The sequence below is a fragment of the Aotus nancymaae genome, unplaced genomic scaffold (genome assembly GCF_030222135.1).
Source record: "Aotus nancymaae isolate 86718 unplaced genomic scaffold, 86718_ANA_hifiasm-v0.15.2.pri h1tg000058l, whole genome shotgun sequence".
In the NCBI taxonomy this organism is placed as follows: Eukaryota; Metazoa; Chordata; class Mammalia; order Primates; family Aotidae; genus Aotus; species Aotus nancymaae.
Genome location: NW_026988472.1, coordinates 14576915 through 14604880, shown reverse-complemented (window position 1 = coordinate 14604880; position 27966 = coordinate 14576915). Strand labels below are relative to the sequence as shown.

The 27966-nt window shown below is 44.5% G+C and overlaps 1 protein-coding gene and 1 pseudogene across 1 annotated transcript; both read right to left on the bottom strand.

Annotated features, from left to right (window-relative positions):
* Nucleotides 1-19694: 19694 nt before the first annotated feature.
* LOC105714300 (farnesyl pyrophosphate synthase-like) lies at nt 19695-20775 on the bottom strand (annotated as a pseudogene).
* Nucleotides 20776-25954: 5179 nt separating this feature from the next.
* On the bottom strand, nt 25955-26356 carry LOC105714301 (large ribosomal subunit protein eL29-like). Its single transcript, XM_012448209.2, has one exon. The coding sequence runs from the start codon at nt 26354-26356 to the stop codon at nt 25955-25957; it is 402 nt and encodes a 133-aa protein (XP_012303632.1).
* Nucleotides 26357-27966: the final 1610 nt, after the last annotated feature.

Here is a 27966-nt window from a genome sequence, read left to right as displayed (position 1 = left end):
ATTTGACCCAGCATTTTCACATCTAATCATTTATCCTCAGATATGCTTGCACATGTGCTAAGCGATGCGTGTGCAAGTTTGTTCATCACAGTACTGATTATAATTTGAAAAGGCCCATTAATAAGCAACTAGTGAATTACATTGTGCTACATCCATACAATAGAGTATTAGGTGAATGTGAAAAAAATAAGGAAACTGGACAGTCCCAGTGGCTCATGCCTATAACCCCAGCACTTTGGGAGACCAAAGAGGGAAGATTGCTTGAGCCCAGGAGTTTAGACTAGCCTGGGCAGCATAGTAAGACCCCCGTCTCTACAAAAAAAGTTGTTTTCAATTAGCTGGGCATAGTGGCACATGCCTGCTGTCTCAACTACTCAGGAGGCTGAGGCAGGAAGATCCCTTGAGGCATAGCGGTCAAGGTTACAATGACCTATGGTCACGCCACTGCAATCCAGCCTGGGCAACAGACCAACACCCTGTCTCCAAAAAAAAAAGGAATCTTTCCACATGTGGATATGGAATGACTTTATATGAAAAAAACAGGGTACAGAATACAATATGCACAGTATTTTACTATCTGTGTTTTCAAAAATATGTATGTATATATATGCTCTGTGTCAGCATATATATATACACACACACAGAGCACACACACACACACATATATATATGCATTTGCTTATATATGCTTAAGTTAACCCTGGAAGGATACATAAGAAACTGGAAACACTGTGGTTGGAAGACAGAGTGGGAGGGAGAGTTTTCAATGTATATCACTTAGTACTTTGTGAATTTAATATTCTATATCTTAGTCCATTTGGCTGCTATAACAAAACATCTTAGATTGGGTAAATTATAAAACAAATTTATTTCTTACAATTCTAGAGGCTGAAGTCCAAGATCAAGTCACCAGCAGATTCAGTGTCTGGTGAGGGCTTCCTAATTCAAAGACAGCACCTCTTGCTGTGTACTTACATGGCAGAAGAGACTAATACTGTGTTCTCACATGGCAGAAAGGCAAAAAGGGATGAACTTGCTCCATCAAGCCCTTTTATGAAGGCATCAATCCCATCCATGAGACCAGAGCACTCATGGTCTAAACAACTGTCAAATACCTCTTAATACCATCGATCTTAGGGTTTAAGTTCCAATATAAAAATTTTGGAGAAATACATACATTCAGACCATAGCTCTATATTAATATATTACCTATTCCAGTGAAATGAGTGAAGATGGATGAATGGATAGATACATAGATAGATAGATAGATAATTGATAGGTAGATAGACAGATAGATAATCAATTTGCCATGAGACTCAGCCAGGAGTTTCTGCCACTTGTTTGACAACAACCAAAAGGACATTTAAAATCCCAATTGTTGGCTGGGCGTGGTGGCTCATGCCTGTAATCCCAGCACTTTGGGAGGCCGAGGCGGGTGGATCACCTGAGGTCGGGAGTGTGAGACCAGCCTGACCAATGTGGAGAAACCCCATCACTACTAAAAATACAAAATTTGCCGGGTGTAGTGGTGCATACCTATAATCCCAGCTACTCGGGAGGCTGAGGGAGAAGAATCACTTGAACCCAGGAGGCGGAGGTTGCAGTGAGCCGAGGTCTTGCCATTGCACTCCAGCCTGGGCAATAAGAGCGAAACTCCGTCTCAAAAAAACCAAAAAACAAAAAACAAAAAAACCAACTCTTTTCCTATTCAGAAGTAACTTCCTTCTCAATTTTTGCTAATATAGACCCCACATTTTCTTTAACCAATAACCTATTATTTTCTGATATGATATTTCAGATCTTCCTCTCATTCCTATTCCTCATATATCCCCATGGAAGTTTGATTTCTGTATCAAGATGAGATCAACCAGCTATTGGAACTGTAACAGACTCTCATTCTGAATTGAGCCAAGCTATGGTCCTAAGCTGTAACTGAAGGCCAGCACTTAGTAAAATGTATTCACTAGGGTGCTAATTCCATCACTTCAATGCTAACAAGTGTCTCAAGACAAAATGGCTCTGTAGCTAAATCAGTTTATGTTAAATAGATGTCTGTGCTGCAGAATTTATCGGCGCCTTTAATGTTACCATGTGCATTTCTTTTTTTTTTTTAAGAGGAAATCTCGCTCTGTCACCCAGGCTGGAGCTCAGTGGCACGATCTTGGCTCACTGCAACCTCTGCCTCCCGGGTTCAAGCGATTCCTCTGCCTCAGCCTCCCGAGTAGTTGGGACTACAGGCTCATGCCACCATGCCCGGCTAATTTTTATATTTTTAATAGAGACGGGGTTTCACCCATATTGGCCAGGCTGGTCTTGAATTCCTAACTTGGTGATCTGCCCGCCTCAGCCTCCCAAAGTGCTGGGACTACAGGTGTGAGCCACCGTGCCCAGCCTACCATGTGCATTTCAAATCTCCTAAAGATATAGGATTCCCCCAGAAATTATTTTATTGCAGAATTTGAGAAGGGCTCAGCTGTGAAGTTCTTGCTTAGAGTCCGTCAATGACTGGCTCAACTGAACTGGACATCCAAGATGGCTCACTCATGTGGCTGGCAGCTTGACTATTGGTTGGAACTTCAGCTGGGCTGTCTACTGGAGCACTTCCATATGGCACTAATAGCATGGTTTGAAGGGTTTCAGAGTAGTTGGACTTCTTACACAGCACTTGCTTTTCCCACCGCATGTGTCCTCAAGAGAACCAGATGGAAACTACATGGCCTTCTATGAACTAGCCTCAAAAATTATGCAGATCAGTTCTGCTGATTCTATTGGTTACAAATAAGTCATCGAGATCAGCCCAGGTTTGGGGGAGCAGCCATAGGACCCACCTGGGAATAGGGTCAAAGAATTCGCAGACATTTTTAAACTGCCACAATTCATTATCACTGCAATTGTACAGATGAGACCCCAAAAATGCGTTTCACCAAAACAATTGAATCTATGCTGCTGAAAAGACAAAGTGGTAGTACAGGCATTTCGGCAGCGAATATGGTGTCTCCTTAAGGGCTTGGAAGATGCTATATAAACACGCATTGCTATTTAATCCAAGGCAGTGGTGGTTTCTGCATAAACCTGCTCTGAACCATGAATCATGCCTATCTGTCATAGAATCATGCCATGTGTTAACTGTGTGCTTTGTTGACTTTTGAAAATTGACAAATAAAGCTGGTTTGAAGATTAATTATAGCGTAAAAGAAGGAAAGAGCTGTCAAGTGTTCTGTCAGTGTATTTGATAATCACATCATTTACAACTATGAAGGAACTGTAGCCTCTCTGATCAATTAATTTTACCATGCTTATGAAATTGAATTGTGTTTCCTTTTTGAAACTACAATTTGAGGGAATGGAATGATGCTCCGCAGTTTACTTTGACAAAAATAACAAAAAAACCATTAATTTTTTTTTTTTTTTTTTTTTTTTTTTTGAGAGAGAGGATCTCATTCTGTCACCCAGGCCAGAGTGCAGTGGTGCAGTCATGGCTCATTGCAGCCTCGATATCCTGGGCTTAAGCAATCCTCCTGCCTCAGTCTCTCAAGTAGCCGAAAGCACAGGTGCGTGCCACCATGCCTGGTCAATTTATTTTTATGTTTTGTAGAGGCTGGTCTGAAGCCCCTGGGCTCAAGTGATCCTCTTGCCTCAGCCTCTCAAAGTGCTGGGATTATATATGTGAGCCACCACCCAGCCCCATTAATCTTTAGTACAGGAATTTTGAGTCCTCTGTTTAGACTGCCAATATTACTTCAGTCTTTCAATGATATTTGCTTACAGAAGTAAAGTTGAACATCCAGATTTTTTTTTTTTTTTGAGATGGAATCTTGCTCTATTGCCCAGGCTGGAGTGCAGTGGCGCAATCTCAGCTCACTGCAACCTCTGCCTTCCGGGTTCAAGCGATTCTCCTGCCTCAGCCTGCCAACTAGCTGGGATTAGAGGTGTCCACCACCACACCTGGCTAATTTTTTTGTATTTTTAGTAGAGATGGGTTTCGCCATGTTGGCTGGGCTGATTTGGAATTCCTAACCTCAAGTGATCTGCCTGCCTTGGCCTCCCAAAGTGAGCCACCACTCCCCGCCTAGGTATTTTTTAAATACTGACTTATTTTACCATCTGACTGAAAGAATAAAATACCAAAAGGATTTTATTTCATCAGGACACTGAATAAAAAAAGAGACACCCCTCCCCCGCCACTTGAGCATATTATGACAGTAAAATTTTCTGTCGGCAAGTCTGAGGATTGTGTAGCCACTCCAAGTCAAGTACCTTCTCCCCAGTCCAGTAAAATGACATTAGCAGCAAAAACTCAGAGTATGTGAGTAATGCATAATTAACACATTTTGAAAATCATGCGGCTAAGACAAGTAGATCTTTCCAAGCTCTTAATGTACAAGAAAGATTTTACATATTCAGTGAAGAGAGGAGAACAAAACAGGCTGGCTGAAGAAGAGATTTGAAAAAGGTGGGATAATTTTTTAAGTGAGAGGAAGGCAGGGGGTCCTTGTCTCATAGGGGAGGCAAAGCGTTTTCGTCCCTTCCACCCAACGTGTGACTAATGATACTATCCATAGCCCAGCACCGAGTAGGTGCAGTGGATCAGGAGAGGACATCCTCAACGGCAGGTCACAGAACAAAAAGCAGGGAACAGAACCAATGGGAGATGGGTAAGGGTTGCAGGGAGGGCTAGTTTAGTCAGGAAACCTGAAGTTATCAGAAAAACAAACCAGCCGGGCACAGTAGCTCAGGCCGGGCACGGTGGCTCACGTCTATAATCCTAGCACTCTGGGAGGCCGAGGCAAGTGAATCACCTGAGGTCAGGAGTTCGAGACCAGCCTGGCCAAGATAGTGAAACCCCGTCTTTACTAAAAATACAAAAAAATTAGCTGGGTGTGGTGGTGCACGCCTGTAATCCCACCTACTCCAGAGGCTGAGGCAGGAGAATCGCTTGAACCCAGGAGGTGGAGGTTGCAGTGAGCCAAGATCACGCCACTGTACTCTGTTGCTTGGGCAATAGCGCGAGACTCTGTCCCCCCTCAAGAAAAAACCACAAAAACCTATGTTAAAACACTGCGCATCACTTTCCCAAGGGGCTCTCGTCACTTTACTAAGAATGACCTGGCTCCACAATCTTGCACTCTTTCCTTGCTATTGAAGAGGTTACAGGGGGCATTACTCTGGATCATGTCAAAGATTCAGCATATCTTAAAACTGGGGCTAGGAGCGGTGGCTCACACCTGTGATCCCATCACTTTGGGAGGCTGAGGCAGGGAGATCAGGAGGTCAAGAGATCAAGACCATCCTGGCCAACATGGTGAAACCCCGTCTCTACTAAAAATACAAAAATTAGCTGAGTGTGGTGGAGCGCATCTGTAGTCCCAGCTACTCAGGAGACTGAGGCAGGAGAATTGCTTGAACGGCTGCGGTGAGTCGAGATCACGCCACTGCACTCCAGCCTGGCGACAGAGTGAGACTCTGTCTCAAAAAAAACTAAGCAGTACCTTAGAGATCATTTAGTTCAGCCATTTTAATTTTAAGAGAAGTCCTCTGGCTCTCAATACGTGACTACTTTCTTCTCTTCAAAGGTCCTTGGGCTCAATTGTTAGTTGTGAACTTTGTGTGACTATTCCCATGTCTAAAGTCTCTTCTGCAAACCCAATTTTCTCAGTGGTCACTATGAGCTCCAGATTCTTAGAAATGTCCATGATTTCCCAGTGGGAAGTCATATGGCCAAATGCCACAGTTTCCCAAAGTTCTCAAGTTTTCACTTCACTGCTGGAGAGTGGAGCATTGGTTGGATCATTGCTGGGCACTTAAGAAATGTGGTAATTTCCCGGAGAACTTCTGAGAACCCCCTGTCCCAGTCCAATGGTTCGTGTTGAAAGCATCAGTGATTGTTTCTCCAGCCTTCCAGCTGCAGCCTTCAGACCCTACTCCCCCACTGCTCTGTAATTCCTGTGATCCTTCAAGCCCTTTGTTTCCTGCAATACATACAATGGCCCAGTTTTCCTGACCAAACTCTGCCTTCCTGTTAAAGTCTGTCTGTAGTAGGAGGTGCCCAAACTCTCCCACTGAACAGTGAAAACCAAGATTGCTATTCCAAAGCAGGGGTTGTGGAATAATAACGTCCAGAGTGTGGGATGCAGTAGCGCCTGGCGTAAGAATGACAACACACTGAACCAAGGGATGCCCAAGAGACATAGACTCACCATACCTCTTGATTGCAAGTATCAGAAACTCCTTGGAACAAAAAATACATAGGAGAGGTATTATAAGGACACCTAGGCATCTCCTGGAATCTAAGGAAGTGTTAGTCAATCAGACTTCAGGAAAGGCAGAGAACAGAGCTTGAGGAAAATGGGGAACTCATGGATTCCTCTCTCCCCATCTCTAAATTTTGTTTCTCTCTGCATTTCTGCCTTGTTTTTCTCTTTCACTGCTGAAAGGTTTTCTCTGACTCCCAAGGAAAATGGAATGAAGATTCTGGATTAGTTTGGGCAGATGAAGCAAGTAGAGATAGATAGAAAGAGGGCAATTTCCCTGCACCAAACCTCTACTGGGGTCAAGCTCACAAAAATGTGAATGCAGCGTGTGCACATAGAGGCCAGAGCCTCCGTCTGGAAAGAGGGCATGGCTGGAGCCCTGGTCAAAAGAGAAGTCTGAGCTGGTGCAGAATCACATTACAAGAGATGCCACGGGTTCACCGTGGAAGTGATAGTTTCACTTTTTATGGACAATGGTTCTTCAAATCTATATGGAGTAACAAACCCAGGAAATATAAGGCATGTGTGCCACTTGAATTCCATTTCCTGCTACTAAAGGAGTGCCAAGTTGAAGCAACTGCTAAACAGCTCAACAGAGAAAGAATGTAAGTGACAATAAAACAAATGAAAAGGAAAACAAAGAGAAAGGAAAACACACTCCAAATGAAGGTGAAAATAAAGATTCTAGAACACATGAAGAAATCTCATGTTAAGGCAAAAACACACTACAGAATAAAAATTTGATATGAACTCAATACATGTAAAGCCAATGTTATGAGATAGAAAAAGACTTTAAAATCATAATGTTTGGGGCTGGATGCGGTGGCTCACACCTGTAATCCCAGCACTTTGGGAGGCCAAGAGGTCAAGAGATCGAGACCATCCTGGCCAACATGGTGAAACCCTGTCTCTACTAAAAATACAAAAATTAGCTGGGCATGGTGGTGGGCACCTGTAGTCCCAGCTACCTAGGAGGCTGAGGCAGGAGAATTGCTTGAACCCTGGAGGGGGAGGTTGCAGTGAGCTGAGATTGTGCCACTGCACTCCAGCTTGGGCGACAGAGTGAGACTCCATCTCAAAAAAAAATTTTTTTTTTTAATAATTATGTTTGGGATGCTCCAGGAGATCAGTGAAGACAACACATCTATTAAAAAGAGGGCAGGACTGTGAAAAGAAGTTTGCAGCTTTCTCAAACTACTTAGAACTACCATTCAACCCAGCCGTCCCATTACAGGGTATATATCCAAAAGAAAATAAATCGTTCTACCAAAAAGACACCTGCACTCATACGTTCATTGCAGCACTACTCACAATAGCAAAGACATGGAGTCAACCTAGGTACCCATCACTGGTGGATTGGATAAAGACAACGTGGGCTGGGCGCTGTGGCTCAAGGCCCTGTAATTCCAGCACTCTGGGAGGCCGAGTAGGGCAGATCACCTGAGGTCAGGAGTTCAAGAGCATTCTGGCCAACAAGGCAAAACCCCGTCTCCACTAAAAATACAAAATTTAGCTAGGTGTGGTGGTGCGTGCCTGTAATCCCAGCTACTCAGGAGGCTGAGGCAGGAGAATCGCTTGAACCCGGGAGGCAGAGGTTGCAGTGAGCTGAGATCGGGCCAGTGCACTCCAGCCTGGGCAACAGAGTGAGACTCTGTCTCAAAAAAAAAAAGGAAAGAAAATGTGGTACATGTATACCATGGAATGCTATGCAGCCATCAAAAAGAACAAGATCATGTCCTTTGCAGCAATATGGATGCAGCTGGAGGCCATAAACGTAAGCAAATTAACACAGAAACAGAAAACCAAATACTGCATGCTCTCACTTATAATTGGGAGCTAAACATCAGGTACTCCTGTACATAAAGATGGAAACAATAGACACTGGGGACTACTAGAGGGAGGAGGGGGGCAGGAGGGAAGGGGTGAAAAACTGGCTATTGGGTACTATGCTCACTTATCTGGGTGATGGGATCTTTACTCCAAACCTCAGCATCACACACTATACCCAGGTAACAAACCTGTACTTGTACTCCTGAATCTAAAATAAAAGTTGAAATTATTTAAGAGAGAGAGAGAGAGAACAGTCTCCTTCCTCTCTCACTGGGCTTCTTCCCCACCCCTCAGGCTTCTAACCACAGCCCCCAGCTTTTCTGAGCCACCCAACACCCATAGACCCCAACCCCCTCTCCCTTAAGGCCATTAGTCCCACACAGTGAGCCCAGAGCTATTCCTTTGCCTTTGGGGGCTCTGCTTGGCCATGGCCCCAGGAGGCCAGATACCCTCTTCTCTCTCTGGGTGCTAGGCTCGGTAAGTTCAATCCACTGTGCTCCAGATCCTGCTCTTGTCTGCCAAATGCCATTTTGCAGAAGGTCTATTCTCCTGCTGTTTTGAATGCTTTTTTTTTTTTGTAGCCCAAGCTGGAGTGCAGTGGCGCAATCTCAGCTCACTGCAACCTCCGCCTCCCGGGTTCAAGTGATTCTCCAGTCTCAGCCTCGTGAGTAGCTGGAATTACAGGCACTTGCCACTAAGCCCAGCTAATTTTTGTATTTTTAGTAGAGACAGGGTTTCACCATGATGGCCAGGCTGCTCTCAAACTCCTGACCTCAAGTGGTCCACCCACCCCAGTCTCTCAAAGTGCTGGGATTACAAGTGTGAGCCACTGCCCCCAGCCATGAGTGCTTTTTAAAAGAAGTTGGCTGGTTACAGTAGCTCACGCCTGTAATTGCAACACTTTGGGAGGCTGAGGCGGAAGGATGCTTGAGCTCAGGAGCTTAAGACCAGCATGGGCAACATAGCGAGACTTTGTCTCTACTGAAAATGTTTCTTAAGATTAGCCAGGCACGGTGGTGCATGCCTGTAGTCCCAGCTAATCTGGAGGCTGAGGCAGGAGGATCACTTGAGCCCAGGAGGTCAAGGCTGCAGTGAGCTGTGATTGCACCACTGCACTCCAGCCTGAGCGACAGAGTGAGACCCTGTCTCTAAGTAAGTAAGTAAGTAAACAAATAAATAAATAAATAAAGTTAATAGCTTTTCTTTTATAGAGCAGTTTTAGGTTTACAGAAAACATTGATCAGAAAATATAAAAAGTTCCCAAATACCCCCTCTCCCCCACTATCCCCATCCCCTACCAGAATGGTACATTTGTTACCATTGATGAACCTCCATTGACACATCAGCATCACCCGAAGTCCATAGTGTACATTAGGGTTCACATTTGGTGTTGTATATCCTATGGGTTTGGACAAATGTATGTTACTTATGCATTACAGTCATATGGAATAGTTCTGCTGCACTAAAAGTCCTCTGCACTCTGCCTGTTTCCTCCCTTTCTCTCCAGTAACCCCTTGCGACCATGTACCTTTTTACTCTCTACTGTTTTGCCTTTTCCAGAAGATCATACAGTTGGAATTATACGGGAAGTAGCCTTGTCACATTGGTTTCTTTCGCTTGGCAATATGCATTTAGGGTTCCTCCATGTTTTTTCTTGGTTTGATAGCTCATTTCATTTTAGCACTTATCTGGATGTGCCACAGTTTATTTATCCATGCATCCACTGAAGAAGATCTTGATTGCGTCCAAGTTTTGGCAATTACGAATAAAACAGCTATAGATATTTGTGTGCACGTTTGTGTGTTATATGTAAATATTCAACTCATTTGAGTAAATAGGAACATGATTGCTAGATCATATATTAAAGGTGTGATTAGTTTTGTAAAAGCCTGCCACACTGTCTTCTAAAGTGACCATACCATTTTATGTGATCATCAACAATCAATGAGGGTTCCTGTTGCTCTAAATCTCCATCAGCGTTATCAGTGTTTTGGATTTTTGGTCATTCTACTAGGTGTGTGGTAGTGTCTCATTGTTGTTTTAATTTGTAAATTTCTTGATAACGTATGATGTGGAGCATCTCTTCAAATGCTTATTTGCCATCTGTACACCTCCTTTAGTGAGGTGTCTTTTTTCAGGTCCTTTGCCTATTTTTTTTTTTTTTTTTTTTTTTTTTGAGATGGAGTCTTGCTCTGTCACCAGGCTGGAGTACAGTGGCACAATCTCGGCTCACTGCAACCTCCACCTCTCCAATTCAAGTGATTCTCCTGCCTCAGCCTCCCGAATAGCTGGGACTATAAGTATGTGCCACCACGCCCAGCTAAGTTTTGTATTTTCAGTAGAGACGGGGTTTCACCATGTTGGCCAGGATGGTCTCAATCTCTTGACCTCAAGATCCACCCACCTCAGCCTCCCAAAGTGCTGGGATTACAGGCATGAGTCACCACGCCTGGCCTGCCTATTTATAAATTGGATTGTTTCCTTATTGTTGAGTTTTAAGTGAATACTCTTTTATAACTACTCATTTTTGAAAAACTGGATCTCTGGGTCCTTTCATAGCATTAACTATAAGCCACCCCAGTGTTCCCTGAAATGTTTCACAGACCTTGAGTTGGGATTTTCCCTTTCTTTCCTGACTCTCACAGGAGCTTTTTGATCTGTGGATGTGGAGTGTCGAATTGCACAGGCCATCACTGGCAGGCTTGCTTCTGGGCCCACTTGCGTACTAGAGCTGCAGTCCATGCATCTTGGCCCGTCCTGCCGATGAAGTGACATTTGCAGCCACAGTGCAATAGTACTTGTGACAAGCCATACAGTAGCAACTGCCAAGGCTTGTTTGTAGTCATGTCAAAATCCCACAGGATACAATTCACCTCTCTCACGGTCCTTTTGCATCCCACATTAAAATATATATATATATATATATATATATATATATATATATATTTATATCTGGACAAGAGGAGGTTGGGTGAGCGGAACAGCACCAAGACTACGTCAGCTGCAGCAATGGGTCAGCTTACACTCACCCTCTTTGACCCAGACGCCAGGTGCTGCCATAGTTCTACACAGAGCTGCTGAACAATGCACAGGAAAAAGCCAGAAGTCTTCAACCTGGAAACAGGGTCAGAAGGATCATAGAAAAGATGAAATAGGCCAGGCACAGTGGCTCACACCTGTAATCCCAGCACTTTGGAAAGACCGCTTGAACTCAGGAGTTCAAGACCACCCTGGACAGCATAGGAAGACCCCATCTCTACAAAAATAAAAATGTAGAAATTAGCCAGGCATAGTGATGTGTGCCTGTAGTCCCTGCCACTTGGGAGGCTTCAGTAGGAGGATCACTTGAGTTCAAGAGTTCGAGGCTGCAATAAGCTATGATAGCACCACTGCACCCTAGCCTGGGTGACAAATCGAGACCCTGTTTCAAAAAAAAAAATAAACCAAAACAAGACAGAATACAGGGCTTGATCAGTATGAGCAATGGCTATGATTAATCTGATTTCTTCATTGACTGATTTGGACTTGAAGCATATGATGAGCTCATTACTGCTTCTCTGACCACAAAGTATGGAGGATTTTACATTCACTTGAGAACCCTGCAGTTAGGACAAGCACCAGAATCTGATGATGACTTCAACAGAGAAAAATCACCAAAAAAGTAGAAGTTGAAGGGAGGTGGTGAGAAGACAAACAAGAAAGTTGACACTTTCAACAAGGAAATGAAATGGACAAAGCCCAGGTTTTCCAGAGCGGACTTTACAGCCCTCAGTGCCGGTAAAGGGAAGAAAGAATGTTCTTGGGGCTTTAAGGAATCAAGAGGTTTGAGAAATTTCAGAAAGAAATGGGCCCAGGAAAAATGGGGACAAGGAGCAGAAGCCTGTGGGAATTGGGAGCACCTCCCACCCCTTGCTCTCAACTTTCTGCTCTGCTTCTGACAATAGCTTGCTTCAGGCGGCCACTGCCATGGTCTCTCTGACAGATTTGGACTTGAAGCAGCTGTTCAATGAGTCTCCAGAAGGAAGAGCCTTCTGTGATATGGATGATGAAAGAGATTCCCTTAGGGTGGGATTGGCCTAGGAATTCGGAGTTCTCTTCCCTCCCAGAAGGCCTGCCAGTGCCGCTGAAGAAGGTCATTAAGGAGCTGGTTCAGGCTGCCAGAGCTGCTGAGAGAGAGAGAGCAAAGGGAAGTCCTTCGCCCAGGATATGGGTGGCATCCTATTGGACATAGAGGAGCAGATATGGAAGCTGAGCAGCCAGATTTGCTGTGAGGTGCATGGCCAGCCGTCTCACTCCATGCCTGCCCTGCAGCGAGGACACCCTGGTCAAACTTGCTCAATACCGTCATCTCTGTGAACTGTTGAGTGCATCTGAAGGAGCCTCTAGAGAAACTCAAAGAAGCCACTGGCAGGGCAATGCCAGAGCAGATGGCCACGTACCATGATGAATGCCAGGCATAGACACAAGCAAAGATTGCAAAGATGCTGGAAGAGGAGAGGGACACGGAATAGAGAGAACAGGGTTTTGTTTTGTTTTTTGTTTGTTTTGTTTTGTTTTCTGGTAAGGAAAAAAGAAAAGAAGAGCAGAGCCTGGAAGAGATTTCCAGTGATGAAATCAAGAAGGTGCTCTGTGTGGTGGTGAAGATGAACCTGGAGGGCTGGGATCTGGAAGAAAACAAGACCCAGTGTGGAGGGGACTACGAGAAAGCTTGCCTGGGTGACAGAATGCACATTCTCTGACCTCAGTCTGGGCGCAGCCCAGGTTTCTGTGTAAGGAGAGAAGACCACAGCATAAGTCCTCCACATTAATACTGAACAGGAAGAAAGTAATGGCGCCTTCTAAAGTCAAGGTGAAGAAATCATGGACTGAAACTGCCAAAAAGGTTCTCGTGCCTTCAGCCCAAATTGCCAGCCTCATTGTTTTGCCTTCAGAACATCAGGGAGGTCAGCACACGGGGGCCTCAAACAGGATGCTCTCACACAAGGCATCTGTCAGGAGCGTTGCTAACCCTGCTTTTCTCAATCTAGAAGACTCATTAAATAAAGACTTTAATGATTACTTCACCCCACTTGTTCAAAGCTGTTTCCAAGGAACTGGCTCTGTTGAATATCAGAGCAAGTGGGAACCCTGAACTCACACCGCTAGACCAAGCTTGTCCAATCCATGGCCCATGGGCTGCACGTGCCCCAGGACGGCTTTGAATGCAGCCCAACACCCAACACAAGTTCATAAACTTTTGAAAAACATTATGAGATTTGTTTGCGATTTTTTTATTTAGCTCATTGGCTATCGTTAGTGTTAGTGTATTTTATGGGTGGCCCAAGACAATTTTTCTTTTCCAAAGTATCCCAGGGAAGACAAAAGATTGGACACCCCTTCTCTAGACCCTTGGAAACACCTGCTATGGACTGAATGTTTGTGTCCCCAACCCAAAATTCATGTGTTGAAATCCTAATCCCCAATATGATAGTATTAGGAGGTGGGGCTTTTGGGAATGATCAAGTCAGGGGGGTGGAGCCCTCATGAATGGGATGAATGCCCTTGTCAGTGAGGCCCAGCAGGGTGTGGTGGTGCATGCCTGCAGTCTGAGCTACTTGGGAGGCTGAAGCGAGAAGACTGCTTGAGCCCAGAAGTTTGAAACCACCCTGGGCAACATAGTGAGACCCTGTCTTAAAGAAAGAAAGGAAAGAAAGAGAGAAAAAGAAAGAAAGAGAGAAATCGAGAAAAAGAAATAGAAAGAAAGAAAGAAAGAGAGGGAGGGAGGGAGGAGAGAAGAGAAGAGGCGAGGCCACGTGCAAGTGGCTCATGCCTATTATCCCAGTATGTTGGGAACCCGAGGCAGGTGGATCACTTGAGGTCAGGAGTTCAAGACCAGCCTGGACAACATGGTGAAACCCCGTCTCTACTAAAAATACAAAAATTAGCTGGGTGTCGTGGTGCCCACCTGTAATCCCAGCTACTCAGGAGGCTGAACTAAGAGAATCGCTTCAACCTGGGAGGCAGAGGTTACAGTGAGCTGAGATAGCACCACGGCACTCCAGCCTGGGTGACAGAGTCAGATTTCATCAAAAAAGAAGTAAGGAAGGAAGGAAGGAAGGAAGGAGAAAGGAAGGAAGGAGAAAGAAAGAAAGAAACAGAGAAAGAAAGAATGAAAGGAAGGAAGGAAGAAAGGAAGGAACTTTCTAAAGCCCAATTCCTTTGGAGTATCACCCTCTAGCTCTCTGTAACCACCTCCTCAATTTCCTGGCTGAGTGGACAGTGGCCGTGGAACAGCCCTCTGGGAAGAAAAACCCCAGGAGTTCTTTCTGGCGACAAAGAGCTCTTCTGCCGGGCTCCCCTCAGCAAAAGCTTTCTAGAGGAGCAACAGTCTAAATCGTGTTGATTTGCCACAGACATCTCATGGGGACCCAGAACCTGGATCCAAGTCCGTCTTTTATGAACATCAACAGCACAAAAGCTTTGCTCCCACCTTCCACTCAGCTTCATTTGGCAACAAGCTCTCAGACACAGAATCTTCCTCCTCTGAGTCTCAAAATTCATTTCTCCAGGGCAGCCTCTTTAGGAGGCATTTTCAGCCCACCAGCAATAGTTCGCTTGAGAACCCGGCCTCATCCGCTACTTTCCTGAGCCATATGGCCAAACAGCATTCAGCCAAAATCTTCAGGGCCATCTTACAAGTTTCCTTCCCTTTGCTGGCTTCCAACATAGGATTTCTTTTAGCGGCTCCTCCTCCAGAGCACCACTTCCTCCTGGAAACTTACTTCAGGCGTACAGCTTTCCTCCACTGGACAGTCTTTGAACTGTTTCGCAGAAACTGACCGTGGTGGTTCAAATGAAGAGTTCCGTGATGGCAGCCAGGGAGGAACAAAGCTACTGACCTCATCCTTGAAACACACCATGGTTAGCAGCCCAGTGCTTCTCAGAAAGAATTTGCCTGTCATGATGAAATCTTGCTGTCTGGCTGGGCGTAGTGGCTCACACATGTAGTCCAAGCACTTTGGGAGGCCAGGATGGGCAGATTGCTTGAGACTAAGAGTTCACAACCAGCCTGGACAACATGGCAAAACGCCATCTCTACTAAAAATACAAAAATTAGCTGGGTATAGTGGCGCATGCCTGTGATCCTAGCTACTCAGGACGTGGAGAATCACTGGAGCCTGGGAGATTGAGGCTGCAGTGAGCAATGATCATGCCACTGCACTCCAGCCTGGGTGACAGAGCTAGAAAAAAAAGAAAAGAAAGGGGGAGGGGGAGAGAGAAGGAAAGAAGGAAAGGAAGGAATGATGGAAGGAAGGAAGGAAAGAAGGAAGGAAGGAAGGAAGGAAGGAAGGAAGGAAGGAATACTTACTATCTTGAAAAAAAAAAAAGTAGGGGCTGGGTATGATGGCTCATGCCTGTAATACCAGCACTTTGGGAGGCCAAGGTGGGCAGATTATCTAAGGTCAAGAGTTCAAGACCAGCCTGGCCAACATGGTGAAACCCCATCTCTACTAAAAATAAAAAAATTAGCCTGGCGTGGTGGCAGGCACCTGTAATCCCAGCTACTTGGGAGGGTGAGGCAGGAGAATTGCTTGAACCCGGGAGGGGGAGGTTGCAGTGAGCTGAGATCACACCACTGCACTCCAGCCTGGGAGACAGAGTGAGACTCTGTCTCAAAAAATATATATATAATAAAAAAATAAATTAAAAAGGAACTTGCTTGGTTCCTTTGGGCTTCACAGCTAAATCACTGGACATCTGGTAGAAGGACAGATCTTAGGATAGACAGAGTTCTAGGTTCAGGGGATAGGACCATGAGTGTTTCTGAGTTCCTACACTGTGGTAAATCAGTTTGTAAACCTATGTTTGAAGTCCACCAGATACCTTGGCATTTGGTCTGAGTACTTCATGGACTCCCATAGACCAAGGGCTCCTTCTGGTTACAAAAGGATTCATGGAATGATCACAGTATCGGTCCCATCTGCACACTGGGTTTAACAGGACAGAAACCTGAACCAAAGGCACAGCTGAAAGACCTAGCCTTGTCTCTTGAAAAATACATTAGGAACACCTAATGCATACTCATCATGAGGGGCCAATTTCTCCTCTAAACATGACAATGAAGCTGTCTTAGAGAAAGGACTTTTATAGATTCATCAACTGCAAGACAATTGCGATAGGATTTTGGAAGGCACTTATTTGGGCTTGGTTTTCAACATTACCATTAACTGCACTGAATAGAATGATACTGTTCATGGGATGTCATATCATAGGAAGACATAATTCCAATGCCTTTATGGTGGAAGAGAATTAGATAGCTCACATCCATTTCAGCACTTAAAACACTTCTCGAAAACCATTTTTAAAAGATATGTCTGTTTTTGAGACAGAGACAGTTTTATTTAGTTGCGCTTTTTAGAGTCGCATTCTATAGATTTGTGACATCCCGACTTGAAGGTCACCAGGGCCCAGAAAGCCAGCTTTCCAATCCAACCAGAGTTCCAGTTTTTCCAGAGCTCATTCAGGTGGACTCTATCGCTCCAAAGCTCTTGTTGGTCAAATCTTCATTTCTTTATGAGCAGAGGTTACAAATGTTCCAAGTCAGATAGAAATGCCAGTTTGCTTCATTCTTCAAAACCCCTTGGCAGCACCACAGTAACAGATCTCTATGAAGCGTCTGTCATGTAGAAATAGGCCTTGAAGTCCTAGGACCCTCCATGCACTGGAGTATACAAGTTCAGAGCAACAGGCAGTGAAGCTTGGAGGTTGGATCAAGATGAACTAGAACAGATATTCCAGAGCTTCCAAGTCACCAAGTTGTTCACTAAATGCTTCATAACGGTTTCTAGAATTGTGCCTATGAAATTCGCACCACAAGGTGTGCTTGAACTGTCTGCTCTAGCTGAGTTAATTCAAATATGTTAAGTGTAAACAGTATGTGGGTGAATTGTATAGTTATGTAATTTATGCAAATTCAGAATGTGATAGACTCTATAGAACAAATGACTCACTTTCTTCCACAAATAAATTGCAAAGGGAGAAAAGGGAAAGGAAACCTATAAACTAAAAGAAACTTAAGATTCATATTAACCAAGTACAATGTGTGAAGCTTGTTAGGATATTAATTTGAGATATAATCTCGTTGTTTTAATGCGCCAATGGGAAAAAAATAGAACATTTATTGGATATTTGATGAAAATGGGAATTGTTTAATTTTTTTAAGTGTGATAATGATATTGTGGTTCTGAGGGAATGAAGGAATAAAAAAAGAAGAAAAGACAAGGAATTTGACTGGACTTTTTCCTCAGTTACTGGGAGGTAACCTCTAAACCCTTGAAATTTCCCAAGTGATAGGAGTGTCTTGGTTGGGCATGGTGGACCCCTGAGCCCCCACCTGATAGTTTAAGCTAATAGATGGCTCAGGGTGAAGCCTGGCCATGCCAGAAAGACCAACCACATAATTAGAAGGTTGGGGCTTTGAGCCACATATCAGCCTGCCCTGTCCGAATAGGGTGTGGCTGGAGCTTGAGTTCAACCACATGGGTAATAATTCCATCAACCATGCCTACATAATGAACCTGGTAAAAACTCTGGACACCAAAACTTATGCAAGCTTCCTGGGTTGGCAGTAGTCTATGTATGTATTGCCAAATATCTACGCTGGAAGGCTCACACATCTTTGATGACACAGAAGCTTCATATTTGGAACCCTCCCAAGCCAGGATTCTTCCCCATGTGTCTCTTATAATTTGCAATCTTTGCCTGTAATTAGCATGGCTGTGAGTATATTAGGTTTCGGTGAATTCTATGAGTCTTTCTCATAAATTATTAAAACTGAGGGTGGTTTTGGGACCCCCCCCAGGCCCACCCCAACTTATAGTTGGTATCAGAAATCTTGGGCAGACTTGACAGTGGAGGACTATGCCCTTAACTTTGAGTCTGGCTACTTCCAGGTAGAAAGAAAAGAGGTCCTGTCTTTGAAGATATATATGGAATCATTTACAGATGAACTGGTATGTCTTAGATCTGCTGCAAAATTACGTAGGGTGTCGGGGGAAGGGAGTTGAGACATAGATTGGCCATGTGGAGTCACAGAAGATGGATGTTGGGAACATGAGAGTTCATGAAACTATGAAACTATTGTCTCTACTTTTGTATGTGATTTATATTTCCAAAGTGAAAATAACAGTGATCTATGCATTAAAAATATGGATCACTACCCTCCACCGTGTGGTAGGCAGAATTCTAAGATGGCTTCCAAGATGCTAGCCCATGGTATACATGCACCTCCACCCAATTATTCAGTCAAACACTAAGCTAGGTGGTGCTGTGAAGGAGTTCAGGGGATGAGATTAAGATCTCAAATCACCTGGCCTTAAGATAGGGAGATTATCCTGGGTTAACCTGACCAAATTAGGTGAGCACTTTAAAAAGCTGGGACTGGCCGGACATGGTAGCTCACGCCTGTAGTCCGAGCACTTTGGGAGGCCGAGACGGGTGAATCACAAGGTCAGTAGTTCAAGACCAAAATGGTGAAACCCTGTCTCTACTAAAAATACAAAAAAAATTAGCCAGGTGGTGGCGGACACCTTTAATCCCAGCTACTTGGGAGGCTGAGGCTGAAGAATCGCTTGAAACCAGAAGGTGGAGGTCGCAGTGAGCCGAGATCGCGCGACTGCACCACAGCCCGGGCAACAGAGCAAGACTCTGTCTCAAAAAACAAAAAACCAAAAAACACAAAGGTGGGACTTTTCCTCGAGAAGAGACTCAGAGAGAGATCCAAAGCATGAGAGGGATTCAGCACAAGGCATGCTCTTCCTTACTGGCTTTGAAGATGGAGGAGGCCACATGGAAGGGAATGTGGATGGCCTCTAAAAGCCAAGAGGAGCCTGTGGCTAACAGCTGGCAAAGACACGGAGACTTTAGTCATACAGCTAGAAAACCAAATTCTACCGCAACCATGTTAGTTTGGAAGAGGACTTCCAGTCCCAGATGGGCATGCAGACAGACAACAACTTGATTTCAATCTTATGAGCTCCTCAACAGAGAACTCAGCTATGTCATTATGGCAGACTCCTGACCTATGGAAAAAGTGAGCTGAAAAATGTGTCCTGTCGTAAGATGTAAAGTTTGTGTTAATTTGTTAGGCAGCAATAGAGAACAGACACAATCAATAAAAATCAATTCCAGTTATGAAAAACAAAGTTTTACAAATTTTTGAACCAAATTTAGAAAAATACATTTATGACTGTGGTGCAGGGAAGGATTTCTTTTTCTTCTTTTTTTTTTTTTTTGAGACGGAGTCTTGCTCTTTCACCCAAGCTGGGGTGCAATGGTGCCATTTCAGCTCACTGCCACCTCCGCCTCCTGGGTTCAAGCGATTCTCCTGCCTCAGCCTCCCAAGTACCTGGGACTATAGGCACGTGCCACCAACCCCAGCTAATTTTTTGTATTTTTTAGTAGAGATGGGGTTTCACCATGGTAGCCAGGATGGTCTGGATCTCCTGACCTCGTGAACCGCCCACCTCGGCCTCCCAAAGTGCTGTGATTACAGGCATGAGCCACTTTTTTTTTAAGGTTACACAATAATTTATTTATCGAGAGCCTCCTCTCCCCACCCTTGCAGTCTCTAGGTCACTTTTTCCACTTGTAGATTTTTCGCACCAGCCCCAGAAAGATGGCTGGGACGGGGGCACTGCATACTGTTCGATGAGACCCATAATGCGGCTATAACTGTCTTCCTCATATTGCAAGAACACAGTCGGCAGATCCAGCTCCTCATATAGTGCCTTCACCCGGGCCACCTTCTCAGCCTCCTTCTGCTGGTAATTCCCCTTTAGGATCTGGTTCTGTTCCAGAGTGGCCTCTTGCAGACACTGAACCACCGGCCAGCTGCATTTGTTGTCCTGGATGTCAGTGCCAACTTTGCTGGTCACACTGGGGTCCCCAAAAAGGTCAAGGTAATCATCCTGAATCTGAAAGAACTCTCCCATCTCCAGCAGGATCTTCTTGGCATTGGCATGCTCCTTCTCACTATCAATTCCCACCATGTACAAAACATGGCTGCAGCTACACGAAGGTAGGAATAGAAGGCCGTCTTGTCCTTGACAATAGATTTGTACCTCTTTTCAGTGAATCTGCCAAGATCCACATTGCCCTGGAGGGCTGTGATGAGGTCCAGGGTCTGCCCAATCTCAGTCTGATAGGAACTCTGCAGGAAGAGCTCAATCAGGTTCAGGTAATAGGGCTGCTCCTGGCAATAGAGCTTCAGCAGGCGGTAGATACATGCTTCCAGAAGGACAGCATTATTGATGGCATCCAAACACATGCCTGGCTTCTGATACCAGCAGATCTGTCCCAGGCAAGTGAGGGATGAATCCATGATGTCATCTACCACCAGGAAGAAAGCTTGCAGCAGTTCCACACACCAGCCCACAGTCAGGGCCCGCTGGAGACACTCAGCATCCTGTTTCCTTGGCTCTCCCAGCTCCTGGAATGCTACTAGCACTGTCAAACACCGGTGATACTTGCCTCCAATGGCATTGTATTCCAGGACCTCCTTGAGCCGGGCAATAGCATCACCTGTCTCTGGGTGCCCCATCTCATCCTCAGTCAGCACCCTAACGATCTGGGAAAAGTGCTGAACAAAATCCTGCTTTTCTTGAACATAAGCATCTGATTTCTGGTCTCCATTCATTCTGAGAGAGAAGCAAAGGGCTCTGTTCCTGGATGCAGGTTCCAGCTCAGCCAGGATTTCTTAAAATACAAAAGGCACAAACTCTAAAGGAAAAGGTCAATAGATTCAACTATGCTAAAATTACATACTTCTGGACTATTAAATGCATCAAAAAAATGAAGTGAAAAATAAATCCACGGACTAGGAGATGCTATTTACAACACATAAAACTTAAAAAGAATATTTTTAAGAACCTTCTACAAATCAATGGGGGGAAAAGAAGCCAACAGAATATGAATTGGTAACTCATAAAAAGGAAGCGTGAAAACCCAACAACATAAAAGGATGTCCAATATGACTATTCATCAGAGAAACACAAATTAAACAGTAATAAAATATAATTTTCCCACATTGGATGGACAAAAGCTAAAAGTTCAGATAATTCAGTTTTGGCAAGGATGTAGGGTAACAGAAGCTGTCACGTCCTGCCGATGAAAGCATCAAATTGTATAGGCACTTAGACAGCAACATGATAATACCTAGCAAATTGAAGATACAGCCAGCTGTGGTGACTCACGCCTGTAATCCCAGCACTTTGGGAGGCCAAAAGGGTGGATCATGAGGTCAGGAGTTCGAGACCAGCCTGGGCAACATAGTGAAACCCCGTCTCTATTAAAAATACAAAAAAATAAGCCAGGTGTGGTGGCACATGCCTATAGTCCCAGTGACTCAGGAGGCTTAGGCAGGAGAATCGCTTGAACCCGGGAGGCAGAGGTAGGTTGCAGTGAGCCGAGACTTTGCCATTGCACTCCAGCGTGAGTGACAGAGTGAGACTCCATCTCAAAAAATAAATAAATAAATAAATCAAATTGAAGATGTATATGCCCCTTGACCCAGCAGTTCTACTTATGGGAATATATTCTAGATAAAATCTTATACGTAGGCTCAGGGTAACAAGTATCATTGCAACATTATCTGTAATATGAAAGACTCCAAGCAACCTAAACATCCATCGGTAAGATAATGATATTAATTAACTTTTCATTTTTATCAATTCTCAAAATGCTCCTTTCATCTTGACTGCCCACCCATCTGGAAATGATCTGGAAACATGAACTGTTTGTTACACCAGCTCTAAGAGTCACCTGCCATTCTCTGGATTGTTGTCATCCTCAGAAAAATGTTTTTACTGACTGTCATCTTCAAAGAGGGCCTCTGAGCCAACAGGGATCAAAAGTGCCCAATATATCTGGAAATGCACTTTTTCCCAAAAATGAAATGACTTGCTAAAGTGAGCTGGAAATTGCTGTGCTGAAAGAGAATATAGGTAATCCAAGAGATGCAAATGAATGCTTCTAAGCTACTGAGAAAGGACTCTTCTTTTGAAAGGTGCACCCCAGTCCACATGAGAATTAATTTCATCTAATGAAGCTAAGCATAGTGAAGCTTAGTGTCTAAAAGCCAATCTGTGGATTCCTCTAAACATACTAGAATGAGGCATCATGTTCCACTGTTCAGAACACATTCAGCTTTGTAATCCCAGCACCTGAGGTCAGGAGTTAGAGACCAGCCTGGCCAACATGGCGAAACCCTGTCCCTACTAAAAAAACACAAAAATTAGCCAGGCATGGTGGCGGGCACCTATAATCCCAGCTACTCAGGAGGCTGAGGGAGGAGAATCGCTTGAACCCAGGAGGCAGAGGTTGCAGTGAGCCGAGATCGTGCCATTGCACTCCATCCTGGGAAACAAGAGTAAAACTAAACTTCATCTCAAAACACACACACACACACACACACACACACACACACACAAACCAGAAACAGAAACAAACAAAAAGAACACATGCAGCTTTTTTTTAAATCACCTCCAAACTTTGCCATCTTCATTTTGGTTTTATTTACACCTTACTGAGGCCAGGTGTGGTGGCTCACACCTGTAATCCCAGTACTTTGGGAAGCCGAGACGGGCGGATCATTTGAGGTCAGGAGTTCAAGATCAGCCTGGCCAACATGGCAAAAACCCCGTCGATACTTTTAGTAGTGAAATACAAAAAACAGCCGTGCATGGTGGCAGGCGCCTGTAATCCTAGCTACTCAGGAGGCTAAGTCAGGATAATCGCTTGAACCCGGGAGGCGGAGGTTTCAGTGAGTGGAGATTGCACCACTACCAGCCTGGGTGACAAGAGTGAAACTCCGTCTCAAAAAAAATCTTATTTACACCATACTGTCTCAAATGGGAAATGTCTGGGTAAATTTGTCTGAATAATTGCATGAGATACCCTCAAGAAGCTGCTTATGTTTGAATTTAACAAAATAAAGAAACTGGAGAAAGGATTCTTTCGTTGTTCATTATCTATTCTTGACAAACTTTTAAAGGGATTTTTATACCCATTCTAGATCCAATTTATATTTTAATTACGTTGGAAGTTTATAAGGGAGTACACATTGGAAGCAGGTCTCCATTGTATTATTTATAATTGTTCTTCTTGGATACTATCCAATGCCTTCCATTATAATAATTGACTAAATAGAACTAGCCAAGTTACGTTTTTCCATTTTTGCTGATAAATAGATACAATGGAGTGATATTTTAAAATTCAAACAATATATTTTCCTAAAATACTCCAATTGCAGTAATGCATGAGATGCTACAAAATGTATACGAGTTTGATTAATCGTTTTATGAATCATCATCGCATAATTACCCAGATTTATCACTTCAAATTAAATGAAAATTATTTGTTGCAAGTTTGTGGGACTATGGAAGTGTTGACTTTTGTTCTCATTCGCTCAGTTTGAACCAAGCCACATCGTGACATGCAAAGCCATTTTCTCTTTGTGCTAATTATCCAAAAGCGAATTAAAGGTGCTTTTCATTTACCTAGTATGCTAAACTCGCTGGGATATAACACTAGGTGTACAAAATCAAAAACTGAATTGCAAAGTCAAAGCACTGAGCAAAAGCTCTAGATTTCTTCCATTCCAACCCCAAGGAGTTTAAACATGATGACCATTTTATCAAGCCAAGGAAGGCTTTCCTGCTTAAAGTAATCACTAAGCTGATGGCAATAGAGTGTCCAATTATAACAAATGGGTGAAAAATTAAAATAACAAAGACGACCCTTTATGTGATAACCAGGGGGGAAAAAATACGCAATACCATATCCTTAAGAAGTTAGTCAAGGAACAGGTGGGGCCACCCACAGTAGCCACTCTTTCAGCGCCAGAGCCCAACTCCCAGGCACCATTCGCTCTCCTTTCTCCATCATGTGTCCAAGATGCTGGCTGTCCCCTCCCCTCTGGCAGCCTCCACACAGGAGTCCACAGCTATTTCTGTGCTCCTGAGATCATTCATTTGGGCCAAAGCATCAGAAACCACCTGGATTTTCTGAGATAGATGTAGAAAGTGCTTACATCTGGACCCACAGAGCCAGCTCCATGTCTCTATAACTATTTCTGTCTTTCAGGCCCCGCTTGCTCATTTTGCCACAGGAATGCCTCTTCCTGACCTCTCCTAGCAGGGCTCTGCCACCTCCCATCTTTTGCTTCTCCTGCTTTCTGCTACCAGATCTTGCCCAGTCCTTCGTATCTCTACTGATTCTTACATAAAGCCATTTAACCCTCTTACAAGTCCAAATCTGTCCCCCATCACTTGCTCAGAAACAAACGATTCTCCTTGTGTGGGACCCACCCTCCTTAGGGTCTTGTGAGAAGTTACAAGCGGCAACAACTAAGAAAAGGTTTTTTGTTCTCTCACATCTGCCTACCTGCTCTGGCCGCCTCATGAGAATCAGAAATAATGTAACCAAACTCAGGTTCAGCTGCTCACTGCTTAAAAAGCCAGACACACAAGAAGCAAGGTTTGGTGGAAGGAAAGCAGGTTTATTCAAGTGATAGCAGCTTGGAAGATAGCCACACTCAAGTCTCAAAAAAGCCAGCTCAAATTCTCAGGCTGGCTCAAGGGGTTTTAAGGGAAAGGGGTACATAGGCTGCAAGTCCTCTTGTCATTTTCTGATGGCTAGCTTGAGTAATTGACCGTCCAGAGACCTGGTTAGCATCTCGTTGGGGGTCAGGTTACAGATTAACTGTGTACCAATTTCTTCTTGGAAGGGGGAAGATTGCAACTGCCAGTTCCACGCCATGCCTGGATTGTTTTAAGACTAGCCTTTGGAATTCTGAAGCAAACAGGTAATTGGGTATATAGCAAGAAACAAATGGAGAAAGGGGTTACTATTTTTTTTTTTTTGAGATGAAGTTTTGCTTTTGTTGCCCAGGCCGGAGTGCAATGGTGCAATCTCAGTTCACCGAAAACCTTCACTTTCCGGATTCAAGCAATTTTCCTGCTTCAGCCTCCTGAGTAGCTGGGATTACAGGCATGCGCCACCATGCCCGGCTAATTTTGTATTTTTAGTAGAGACGGGGTTTCTTCATGTTGGTCAGGCTGGTCTCAAACTCCCAACCTCAGGAGATCCGCCCACTTTGGCCTCCCAATGTGCTGGGATTACACGCGTGAGCCACTGCACCTGGTCAAAAGGGGTTACTTTTAGAGTAAACTAACAAACTGGTTATACGGGTTACAATAATACATGTGAAAGAAATTTTTTAGTTATAAAGCACTATATACTTTTTCTTGGTGATTATTTATTCCAATTCCCCCCTTTTTAGAGATGATACAACTGAAGGCCAAAGAGGTTAAATAACTTGCCCAAACGTTTAATGGTAAAGATTGACTTTAATCTTGGTCTCTAACCCACTGTCCTATAATTCCTTCCATTCACCTGAACTGCTTTGGGTAATTCACAGATTTCTGAAGACTTTGCTTTCTCTTCCTCCACTAATTTGGGATTAAATTGAGACCTTTCTCCTAGAGCTCTCATCACATTCACACACCAGCATGAGGCCATTCACACAGATCTTATCGTTGAGGAAATGGAAGGAAAGGCCCTATTCACTCTTCTACTAATTCATTCATTCAACAGCTATTTTTTGAGCATCTATTTGGTTCCAGGAGCTGTTTCTTTTTTCCTGCCTCAGTTTTATTTATACAAATAGTGCAGCGGTACCCTAGTCCCATGCAGACGGCAGCCCACGGGGAGGGGGTTGGTCACACCAGTCCTTCTGTCCTCAGGCTGGCAGACAGAGATCTCTACTCTGAAGCCTTTGTAAGGGCCTGGGCACCTTTGGGAGCCTGAGCTGGAACTGAAGCTGGAGCTGCAGCCTAGGCCTTGGTTTGATCCTTGGTCTTGGCCTTGGCCTTTGGCCAGCAGAGCCTGAGCCCCTTGGCAATGTGGGCAGGAGCACGCTTCCCAAGCTTGGGGTACGCAATGTAGGCAAGTTGATCAAGCTTGCAGCTGACACCCTTTGGGATCTTGGGCTTAACCTCCTTGGGCTTTACGAGGGCCTTAATAGCCTCAGCACGTGCACTCATGACCTTCGCATCGTGGGCCTGCATCTTCTTTAGGCCCTTCTTGTTGTGCTTCTTGGCAAAGCCCATGTTCCTCAGGAACTTGGGGTCCACCCCCCTAAGAGATTCGTATCTTTGTGATCGGGGTTTCTTGATACCATTTCTGTGCCGCTTTCGGGACTGGTTGTGTGTGGTGTGGTTCTTGGATTTGGCCATGTCTGCACCTAAGCCGCGGCTTCCGGGAGCTGTTTTAAACTCTGAAGACATAGCAGTAATCAAAACAGACAGAAAACCCTTGCCCTTATGGAACTTGCGTTCTAGTGGGATGATGAACAAATACATAACGTATTTAATGTGAAAGATGTTGGTAAATGCTAGGGAGAAAAATAAGCAAGGGAAGGAGGATAGGGAGTGTCGGGGGAAGAGGAAGGAAGTTGCTATTTTAAATAGGACGGTCAGAGAAGTCTTCCCTGAGGAGGTGACATTTTGCCAAAGACCTGAAAGACATGAAGAATCAAACCATGCGTCTATGGGGAGAAGAGCACTCCCAACAACAGAAACGCCAGCGGCAAAGCCCTGCATGAGAAGTAAGCCAGGTCTGTTGGAGGAGCAGCCAGTGTAGCAGGAACAGAATGAACAGGGGGAAAACAGCAAATGAGGACAGAGAGGTGACAGGGATATCATGTGCAGGGACTTGAGGACTGTGGAAAGTAGAAAAGTTCCTTTTTAATTTTCTTTCTTGTTAAAGAATAAGTGTGCAACCAGGTGCGGTGGCTCACACTTGTAATCCCAGCACTTTGGGAGGCTGAGGTGGGTGGATCATGAGGTCCGGAGTTCGAGACCAGCCTGGCCAACACAGTGAAACCCCTTCTCTACTAAAAGTACAAAAATTGGGTGGACATGGTGGCACATGCCTGTAATCCCAACTATTTGGGAGGCTGAGGCAGAGAACTGCTTGAACCCGGGAGGTGGAGGTTGCAGTGAGCCGAGATCATGCCACTGCACTCCAGCCTGGGCGACAGAGCTAGACTCTGTCTCAAAAAAAAAAAAAAAATGAATAAATGTGCTAGTAACTTTGTTAAGCCCTATCCTATGTAGCTGTTAAACATGCCATGCTTACAGGCACGTAGTACATTCTATGTCCTTGTACTTTAACCAAGATGTCTGTGCTGGACGTGCTCACAGGCATGTCCCAACTCTCCATTGCTTTTACCTGTTTAGAAAAGTTTTAAGTTGTTAGCCAATCAGGTTTTAGTTTAGATTGTGAGGTCTGACTCCAGCCAACGAAGATCAGACACAGCAGTAAGTAGGACCCCAAATGTATAAGGAATCAATTTGTCTGTTTTCCTTTGTTCATTGTACTCTCGTGGCACGATGGCTAGTAGGGGTACCCTTCCTGCAGTCCAGGAAGTAAAAATTGCGTTGCTGAAAGATCCTTTGTCTCAGTGCTGATTTTTCTCTGCAGCACCAAGCATCTATTTTCAACATCGATTTCCAAAAGGGGCCACAGTAAGGAATCCGGCCTTTAATCTGAGTGGGATGGCAGGCTGTGGGAGGGGTCTGAGCCGAGGAGTGGCTCCCACCCCCACATGACTCCTTCTGTCTTCCCCTCCAGCACCACTCATTCCAAGTTTCAGGACAAGGGCTTCAAGTCATTTAGGTCTGGGTGGGAAATTCAGGCACCACTTCCCCTTTTCTCTGGGATATCTGCACTTTGAGTCTGTCTTTTTTGGCAGAAAAAATAAAATAGCCTAATTAGAGGACTTTTGAGGATCTGCGGGAGGTGTTTTCTAAGACCTCTGTGGGTCATATAAAGTCTCTTTGCA

What these genes read in the sequence shown, in the direction of transcription:
- LOC105714301 (XM_012448209.2), bottom strand. Translation starts at nt 26,356, where the DNA reads ATGGCCAAATCCAAGAACCACACCACACACAACCAGTCCCGAAAGCGG.